The following is a 9,969-nucleotide window of genomic DNA, read 5'->3' on the forward strand; positions in this document are numbered from 1 at the left end:
CCGCCCACCGCTCTCCGCTCTCGATCCCGCTCTCATTTGCATAACCCCGCCCACCGCTCCCCTCTCACGACCCCGCTCTCATTTGCATAACCCCGCCCATCCGTTTGGCCCCGCCCCCGCACGCCGCCGTTCATTTCTCGTGGCCCCGCCCCTCGTGGGCGTATCCCCGTCACAAACCACGCCCACAACGCGGCGCTTATGGCGGACTAAACCACGCCCCTTCGTGGGCGTGGCCTCTCCGATTCCCGCCTTCCTGCCCGGAAGTGACGTCGCCGCCGCCGCCGCTCGCACCCGGAAGTGCCGCCGCAGGTGAGCGCGCGCTGCGCTGGGGGAGGGGCGGGCCCGTGGCGGGGGGGTCCCGGGGGGGGTCCCGGGGGATTCCCCCGCCCCTCCCCCACCCTCGGGGGTCCCTGACCCCCCCCCCCCGTGCCCCCCCAGCCCCGCGATGTCGCGCGCCACGAAGCGGAAGCACGTGGTGCAGCAGCTGCTGCAGGAGCGCGTGCAGCCCGCGGAGGGACAGAGCGTGGTGAGGGTGAGGCCGGGGGGGGACTGGGGGGCACTGGGGGGCACTGGGGGGACTGGAGGGGAATGGGGGGACTGGGGGGGAATGGGGGGACTGAGGGGACTGGGGGGACTGGGAGGCACTGGGGGGACTGGGGGGGGAATGGGGGCACTGGGGGGACTGGAGGGGAATGGGAGGCACTGGGGATATTGGAGACATTGGGGGGGAATGGGGGCACTGGGGGGCACTGGGGGGACTGGGAGGCACTGGGAGGAATGGGGGGGACTGGAGGGGAATGGGGACACTGGGGATATTGGGGACATTGGGGGGCACTGGGGGACACTGGGGATATTGGGGACACTGGGGGTTTATGGGGGCACTGGGGGGACTGGGGGTACTGGGGGGACACTGGGGATACTGGGGGAGATACTGGGAGCACTGGGGGGGCACTGGGGATATTGGGGACATTGGGGGGTTATGGGGGCAGTGGGGGGCAGTGGGGGCACTGGGGGGACTGGGAGGCACTGGGAGGAATGGGGGGGACTGGAGGGGAATGGGGACACTGGGGATATTGAGGACATTGGGGGGCACTGGGGGGGACTGGGGGACACTGGGGATACTGGGGGGGATACTGGGAGCACTGGAGGGGCACTGGGGATATTGGGGACATTGGGGGGGCACTGGGGACACTGGGGTGGGCACTGGGAGCACTGGGGGGCACTGGGGATATTGGGGACACTGGGGGGCACTGGAGACACTCGGGGGGCACTGGGGATATTGGGGGCACTGGGGACACTCGGGGGGCACTGGGGGACACTGGGGGGCACTGGGGACCCGGGGACCAAGCCCCGGGACAGGCGGACACGGGGACAGGGGTGACGAGGGGACGCGGAGAGAGGCGACCCTGGGGCCACAGAGACTGAGGGGGGACACGGGGGGGGAGGGGACACCGAGGGGTTGGGGGGGGGGGAGGACAAGGCCCCGACCCCTCCCCCCCCCCCCCCCCCCCGTGTCCCCACAGGTGTTGGGGACCCCGGGGAACAACCTGCACGAGGTGGAGACGGCCGAGGGGACGCGGTTCCTGGCCAGCATGCCCCCGCGCTTCCGGCGGCACATCTGGATCAAGAGAGGTGAGTGATGCTGTCACCCTGGGCCTGTCACTTGTCACCCTGCTATTGTCACCCTGACCCTGTCACCCTGCCCCTGTCCCCCTGTCATTGTCACCCTGACCCTGTCACCTTGCCACTGTCACCCTGACCCTGTCACCCTGTCCCTGTCACCCTGTCCCTGCCCCCGCGCTTCCAGCGGCACATCTGGATCAAGAGAGGTGAGTGACGCTGGCACCCTGTCCCTGGCACCCTGTCCCTGTCACCCTGTCCCTGTCACCCTGACCCTGTAACCTTGTCACTGTCACCCTGTTACTGTCACCCTGTCACTGCCCCCACGCTTCCGGTGGCACATCTGGATCAAGAGAGGTGAGTGACGCTGTCACCCTGTCCCTGTCACCCTGTCCCTGTCACCCTGCCACTGTCACCCTGCCACTGTCACCCTGTCGCTGTCACCCTGTCATTGTCACCCTGTTACCCTGTTATTGTCATTCTCTCACTGTCACACTTTCGTTGTCACCCCGTCACTGCCACCGTGTCCCTGTCACCCTATCACTGTAACCCTATCACTGTCACCCTATCACTGTCACCCTACTGTCACCCTCTCCCTGTCACGCTGTCACTCTGCCATTGTCACCCTGTTGCTGCCACCTTGTCACTGTCACCCTGACCCTGTCACCCTCCCACTGTCACCCTGCCACTGTCACCCTGTCACTGTCACCCTGACCCTGTCACCCTCTCATTGTCACCCTGACCTTGTCCCCCTGTCATTGTCACACTGTCACCCTAACCCTGTCACCCTGTCACTGTCACCCTGACCTTGTCCCCGTCATTGTTAGCTTGACCCTGTCACCCTGCCGCTGTCACCGTCACCCTGTCATTGTCACCCTGCCCCTGTCACCCTCCCACTGTCACCCTGGCACTGCCCCCCTGCCCTCCCCCACCGTTCCTGTGCCACCCCCTTCCTGCCCTGGGTGCTGTCACCTGTCCCTGTGTCCCCCTGACCCCTCAGTGACCCCTCAGTGACCCCTCAGTGACCCCTCAGTGACCCCTCGCTGACCCCTCGCTGACCCCTCAGTGACCCCTCAGTGACCCCTCAATGACCCCTCAGTGACCCCTCACTGACCTCTCACTGACCCCTCGCTGACCCCTCAGTGACCCCTCCGTCCCCCCCCAGGTGATTTCCTGCTCGTGGACCCCATCGAGGAGGGGTCAAAGGTCAAAGCCGAAATCTCGCTGGTGCTGCTCCCCCCCCACGTGCGCTCGCTGCAGCGCCAGGGGCTCTGGTAGGACCCCCCCCCCTCAAAATAGCCCAAAATGCCCCAAAATACCCCCAAAATACCCCAAAACACCCCCCCAAAATGCCCCAAAATCCCCCCCAAAATACCCCAAAACACCCCCCCAAAATGCCCCAAAATCCCCCCCAAAATACCCCAAAACACCCCCCCAAAACACCCCTCCAAAATACCCCTGAACCCCCCCCAGGGGCTCTGGTAGGACCCCCCCCCCCCAAAATAGCCCAAAATGCCCCAAAATCCCCCCCAAAATACCCCAAAACACCCCCCCAAAATACCCCCCAAAATGACCCAAAATACCCCAAAACACCCCCCCAAAATACCCCTGAACCCCCCCAGGGGCTCTGGTAGGACACCCCCCCCCAAAATACCCCAAAATGCCCCCAAATGCCCCCCAAAATACCCCAAAACACCCCCCCAAAATACCCCCCAAAATACCCCAAAACACCCCCCCAAAATACCCCAAACCCCCCCAGGGGCTCTGGTAGGACTCCCCTAAAATACCCCAAAATGCCCCCAAATCCCCCCCAAAATACCCCAAAACACCCCCCCAAAACACCCCAACCACCCCCCCCAAGGAGCTCTGGTAGGATCCCCCCAAAATCCCCCCAAAATCCCCCCAAAATCCCCCAAAACTCCCCAAAATACGCCAACCCCCCCCAGGGGCTTTGGTAGGACCCCCCCAAAACACCCCAAAATCCCCCCAAAATCCCCCCAACCCCCCCCAGGGGCTCTGGTAGGACCCCCCCCGGCCCAAAAACCCCCCAAAATACCCCAAAACCCCCCCAAACCCCCCCAAAAGCCCCAAAATCCCCCCAACCCCCCCAAAATACCCCAAAACACCCCCCCAAAATACCCCTGAACCCCCCCCAGGGGCTGCGGTAGGACCCCCATCGGGTGGGGGAGGGGCAGCCCCTCCCAGTGCTCCCAGTCCCTCCCAGTAACCCCCCCCGCCCCTCCCCCACCCAGGCCCGAGGCCTTCGCGCCCCTGGAGAGGAAAAACCCCCGGGAGGGGTGAGTGGGGGAGGGGCAGAATGGGGGGGAGGGGCACAAAATGGGGGGAGGGGCACAGAGTGGGGGAGGGGCACAAAATGGGGGGAGGGGCACAGAGTGGGGGAGGGGCAAAATGGGGGGAGGGGCACAGAGTGGGGGAGGGGCAAAATGGGGGAGTGGCACAGAGTGGGGGAGGGGCAGAAAGGGGGGAGGGGCACAAAGGGGGGAGGGGCACAAAGGGGGGAGAGGCACAGAGTGGGGGAGGGGTGGGGGGGGAGGGGCAGAGAGTGGGGGAGGGGGAGGGGCAGAAAGGGGGGAGGGCAAGAAAGGGGGAGAGGGGCACAGAGTGGGGGAGGGGCACAAAATGGGGGAGGGGCACAGAGTGGGGGAGGGGCACAGAGTGGGGGAGGGGCACAGAGTGGGGGGAGGGGCACAAAGGGGGAGGAGCAGAAAGGGGGGGCAGAAAGAGGGGAGGGGCAAAATGGGGGGAGGGGCACAAAGGGGGGGATGGGCATAAATTGGGGGGGAGAATGAGGGTCTAATGGGGGGTTGGTGATTGGGGGTTAATTGGGGCAATAACGAGCAGTTAATTGGGGGTGATAACAGGCGTTAATTGGGGGGTTGGGGCATGATAATGAGCGGTTAATTGGCGGTTAATTGGGGGGGCCACACTGGGGACACTGAGGCCATACTGGGGATATTGGGGCCATGCTGGGGCCATACTGGGGGACACTGGGGCCATACTGGGGACATTGGGGCCATGCTGGGGCCATACTGGGGCCATATTGGGGACACACTGGGGCCATACTGGGGATATTGGGGCCATGCTGGGGCCATACTGGGGACACTGGGGCCATACTGGGGGACATTGGGGCCATACTGGGGACATTGGGGACACACTGGGGCCATACTGGGGTCATACTGGGGCCATACTGGGGTCATACTGGGGACACTGGGGCCACACTGGGGATATAGTGGGGACGTTGCGGCCATACGGGGGGACACTGGGGCCATATTGGGGCCACACTGGGGCCATACTGGGGACACACTGGGGACATACTGGGGGGACACTGGGGCCACACTGGGGCCATACTGGGGACACACTGGGGCCATACTGGGGGGACACTGGGGACATACTGGGGGGACACTGGGGCCACACTGGGGCCATACTGGGGGACACACTGGGGACATACTGGGGACACACTGGGGCCATACTGGGGACACACTGGGGACATACTGGGGCCACACTGGGGCCACACTGGGGCCACACTGGGGACATACTCGGGACACACTGGGTACATACTGGGGCCACACTGGGGCCATACTGGGGACACACTGTGGGCCACACTGGGACCATACTGGGGACACTGGGGCCACACTGGGGCCATACTGGGGCCATACTGGGGACACTGGGGCCACACTGGGGCCATACTGGGGACACTGGGGACACACTGGGGCCATACTGGGGCCACCATGACCCCCCCCCGGTGTGACCCCCCCCCCGTGTCCCCGGGGCAGGGCCGACCCTGGGGGGCTCTTTGTCAACACCAACCGGGGGGGGACCCCTGGGGACACCGGGGGGGACAGCGGGGACAGCGACGGGGACAGCGACGGGGACAAGCGGGGACAGTGATGGGGACAACACCGGGAACACCGGGGACAGCGACGGGGACAGCGATGGGGACACCGGGGACGACCGGGACAGCGAGGAGGACACCGGGGACAACACCGAGGACACCGATGGGGACACCGGGGACAGCGATGGGGACACCGGGAACAGAAATGAGAACACCACCAAGGACGACGGGGACAACACCGGGACTGATGGGGACAATGGGAACAGCACCGGGGACACCACCGGGGACAGCACCGGGGGACAGCACCGGGGACAGCTCGGAGCGCGGCAAGCGGGGATACCCAGGGAACCCCACAGAGGATAACGGGGACACCGGGAAGGACAACGGGAAGGACACCAAGGACTAGCACCAGGGACACCACAAAGGACACCGTAAATGACACCGGGGTCACCGCAAAGGACACGGGGGAAGGACACCGGGGACTCCACAAAGAACACCGGGGACACCACAAAGGACACCATAAATGACACCGGGGACACCACTGGGGACACCGGGAAGGGACACCGGGGACACTGGGAAGGACACCAGGAAGGACACTGGGGACACTACAAAGAACACCGGGGACACCACTGGGGACACCAGGAAGGACACCGGGAACGACACCGGGGACACCGGGGAACGACACCGGGAACGACACCACGAACAACACCAGGGACACCACAAAGGACACCGGGGACACCACCGGGGACACCGGGAAGGACACCAAGGACCCCCACCAAGGACCCCATCAAGGACCCCACCAGGGACACCGTGAACGCCACCGAGGACCCCACAAAGGACACCGGGAAGGACACCAAGGACCCCACCAGGGACACCACCGGGGACACCGCGAACGCCACCGAGGACCCCACAAAGGACACCGAGGAGCCCCCCGGGGACCCCCCGGGAGCCACGACCCCACAGCCGAAGGACGATGGGGACGAGGACAGCGGTGCCAGGGGGGACGTGGGCCGGGGGGACGTTCCCCAGTAAAGGGCACTGGTGGCACTGGGGAGGCTCTGGGGGTGTCCCCCCACCCCCCCCCCAGTGACAGGCGGTGACACAAAGAGACTCCCAGAGAGGCTTTTATTGTCCCCCGAGCGCGGGGAGGGGCCCGGGGGGGTGCCCCAAAAGGGTCCCCAGGGTGCCCCCAAAGGTCCCAGAGGTGTCTCCGGGTGTCCCTTGGGTGTTCCTGGGTGGTCCCAAAGGTGTCTCCGGGTGTTCCTGGGTGGTCTCTGGGTGTTCCTGGGTGGCCCCTGGGTGTCCCCAAAGGTCCCAGAGGTGTCTCCAGGTGTCCCAGGGTGTCCCTTGGGTGTCCCTGGGTGTTCCTGGGTGTCCCAAAGGTGTCTCCGGGTGTTCCTGGGTGGTCTCTGGGTGTCCCCTGGGTGCCCCTGGGTGCCCCTGCACCCTCACTTGGTGATGGTGTTCCTGGAAAGAAAAGGGGGGTCCAGTGTCCCAGTGCTCCCAGTCCCTCCCAGTGCTCCCAGTCCCTCCCAGTGCTCCCAGTCCCTCCCAGCCTCCCTCCCAGTCCGTCCCAGTCCATCCCAGCCCCCCTCCCAGCCCCCCTCCCAGTCCCTCCCAGCCCCCCCTCCCAGTTGCTCCCAGTGGTCCCAGTCCCTCCCAGTCCATCCCAGTGCTCCCAGTCCCTCTCAGCCCCCTCCCCATCCCTCCCAGTCCCTCCCAGTGCTCCCAGCCCCCCTTCCAGTCCATCCTAGTGCTCCCAGCCCCCCCTCCCAGCCCCTCCTCATCCCTCCCAGTCCCTCCCCTCCCACTGCTCCCAGTCTGTCCCCAGTCCCCCTCCCAGTCCCTCCCAGTGCTCCCAGTCCCTCCTAGCCCCCCTCCCAGTCCCTCCCAGTGCTCCCCAGTCCCTCCCAGTGCTCCCAGTCCCTCCTCCCAGTCCGTCCCAGTGCTCCCAGTCCCTCCTCCCAGTCCGTCCCAGTGCTCCCAGTCCCTCCCAGTGCTCCCAGTCCGTCCCAGTCCGTGCCAGTGCTCCCAGTCCCTCCCAGCCCCCCTCCCAGTCCCTCCCAGTCTGTCCCAGTGCTCCCAGTCCCTCCCAGCCCCCCCCTCCCAGTCCCTCCCAGTCCGTCCCCAGTGCTCCCAGTCCCTCACGCGTTCATGCTCTTGCCGGAGCCGCTCAGGACGATGTACGGCGTCTTCTGCGCCCGCTGCTTCTCCTGCAGCAGCGCCACCGTGCCCAGGGGGGTGTCACTGGAGCTCATCTTCTTCAGCAGCTGCACCCCAAAAACGAGGGGGGACCCCAAAATCAGGGGACACCCCAAAAACCCCTGGGAATCCCCCCAAAAATTCCTAAAAAATTCCCCAAAAATTCCCCCAAAAATTCCCCAAAATCCCAAAGGAATCCCCCATTGGGACCTCCTCCATCCCCATCCCGGGGGGTGTCACTGGGGTTCCTCTTCTTCAGCAGCTGCACCCCAAAAACGAGGGGGGACCCCAAAATCAGGGACACCCCAAAACTCCTGGGAATCCCCCCAAAAATTCCCCAAAAAATCCCCCCAAAAACTCCCCAAAAAATTCCCCAAAATCCCAAAGGAATCCCCCCATTGGGACCTCCCCCATCCCCATCCTGGGGGTGTCACTGGGGTTCCTCTTCTTCAGCAGCTGCACCCCAAAAACGAGGGGGGACCCCAAAATCAGGGACACCCCAAAAACCCCTGGGAATCCCCCCAAAAATTCCTAAAAAATTCCCCAAAAAATTCCCCAAAAAATTCCCCAAAATCCCAAAGGAATCCCCCAACTGGGACCTCCCCCATCCCGGGGGTGTCACTGGGGTTCCTCTTCTTCAGCAGCTGCACCCCAAAAGCGGGGGGGACCCCAAAATCAGGGACACACCAAAACCCCTGGGAACCCCCCAAAAAATTCCTAAAAAAATCCCCCAAAAACTCCCCAAAAATTTTCTCCAAAATCCCAAAGGGAATCCCCCATTGGGACCTCCTCCATCCCCATCCCGGGGGTGTCACTGGGTTCCTCTTCTTCAGCAGCTGCACCCCAAAACCGAGGGGGGACCCCAAAATTGGGGTTTGAAGCTCCCCAAAAATGGGGCTTGGGGGGAGACCCCAAAAGACTCCGGGGAACCCCCAAAATCGAAGCTGAGGAGCCCAAAATTTGAGCAAAACGACCTCAAAAATAACCCCGGAACCCCAAAATTGGGGTTTGAAGCCCCAGCGGGAGCACGAGGGACCCCAAAACTGGGCTGGAGGTCCCCAGTGGGAGCACGGGGGGGGGGGGGTCCCCAAAAAGCCCCCAGACCCCCCCCAAATCCCCCTCACCCGCCTCCTCATCCAACTTCTTCATCCTCCGCTCCGTCTTCATCTTCCCCGAGCCCTTCCCGTGGAAGCGGTGGGAGAGCTGCCGGAACGCCTGCGGGATATGGGGGGGACATTGGGGGGACATTGGGGGGACACTGGGGACATTGGGGACATTGGGGGGACATTGGGGACACCAGGGGGACATTGGGGACACCACAGGGACACCATGGGGACATTGGGGGGACACTGGGGACACCAGAGGGACACTGGGGGACATTGGGGACACCAGGGGGGACACTGGGGGGACACCATGGGGACATTGGGGGGACATTGGGGGAACATCGGGGGGACATCGGGGACACCCCGAGCCCTTCCCGTGGAAGCGGTGGGAGAGCTGCCGGAACGCCTGGGGGACAGGGGGGGGACATTGGGGGGACATTGGGGACACCGGGGGGACATTGGGGGGACGTTGGGAGGATGTTGGGGTCACCCCGAGCGCCTTCCCGTGGAAACGGTGGGAGAGCTGCCGGAACGCCTGCGGGACAGGGGGGACATTGGGGGGACACTGGGGACATTGGGGGGACATTGGGGTCACCAGGGGGACATTGGGGACACTGGGGTCACCATGGGGACATGTTGGGGTCACCCCCAGCCCTTCCCGTGGAAGCGGTGGGAGAGCTGCCGGAACGCCTGCGGGATATGGGGGGGACATTGGGGGGACATTGGGGGCATCAGGGGGACATTGGGGACATTGGGGGGACATTGGGGGCACATTGGGGGGACATTGGGGACACCAGAGGGACATTGGGGGACATTGGGGGGGACGTTGGGGACATTGGGGGGACGTTGGGAGGATGTTGGGACACCCCGAGCCCTTCCCGTGGAAGCGGTGGGAGAGCTGCCGGAACGCCTGCGGGATATGGGGGGGACATTGGGGGGACATTGGGGACACCAGAAGGGACATTGCGGGATATTGGGGGGACGTTGGGGGACATTGGGGGACACTGGGGTCACCATGGGGACATGTTGGGGGTCACCCCCAGCCCTTCCCGTGGAAGCGGTGGGAGAGCTGCCGGAACGCCTGGGGGATATGGGGGGGACATTGGGGGGACATTGGGGACACCAGAGGGACATTGGGGGGACATTTGGGACATACTGGGGACATTGGGGGACACTTTGGGGACATTGGGG

The 9,969-nt window shown here is 64.6% G+C and overlaps 1 protein-coding gene across 1 annotated transcript; it reads left to right on the forward strand.

The window, feature by feature from the left end:
* Positions 1–263: 263 nt before the first annotated feature.
* EIF1AD (eukaryotic translation initiation factor 1A domain containing) lies at positions 264–6,583 on the forward strand. The gene is made up of 8 exons (XM_068999594.1): positions 264–309; positions 439–532; positions 1,524–1,632; positions 2,786–2,894; positions 3,873–3,917; positions 5,415–5,467; positions 5,547–5,833; positions 5,915–6,583. Exons 2-8 carry the CDS (start codon positions 446–448, stop codon positions 6,503–6,505), a joined length of 1,281 nt encoding a protein of 426 aa, XP_068855695.1. The 5' UTR covers positions 264–309; positions 439–445; the 3' UTR covers positions 6,506–6,583.
* The last annotated feature ends 3,386 nt before the right edge of the window (positions 6,584–9,969 follow it).

Source organism: Aphelocoma coerulescens, unplaced genomic scaffold, assembly GCF_041296385.1.
Source record: "Aphelocoma coerulescens isolate FSJ_1873_10779 unplaced genomic scaffold, UR_Acoe_1.0 HiC_scaffold_492, whole genome shotgun sequence".
In the NCBI taxonomy this organism is placed as follows: Eukaryota; Metazoa; Chordata; class Aves; order Passeriformes; family Corvidae; genus Aphelocoma; species Aphelocoma coerulescens.

Bases quoted from the DNA above. Each gene is read 5' to 3' on its own strand.
- EIF1AD (XM_068999594.1), top strand. From the start codon at position 446: ATGTCGCGCGCCACGAAGCGGAAGCACGTGGTGCAGCAGCTGCTGCAG. The intron at 533-1,523 runs GTGAGGCCGGGG...GTGTCCCCACAG, and splicing joins AGGGACAGAGCGTGGTGAGG to GTGTTGGGGACCCCGGGGAA. The intron at 5,834-5,914 runs TAACGGGGACAC...CCGTAAATGACA, and splicing joins CCAGGGAACCCCACAGAGGA to CCGGGGTCACCGCAAAGGAC.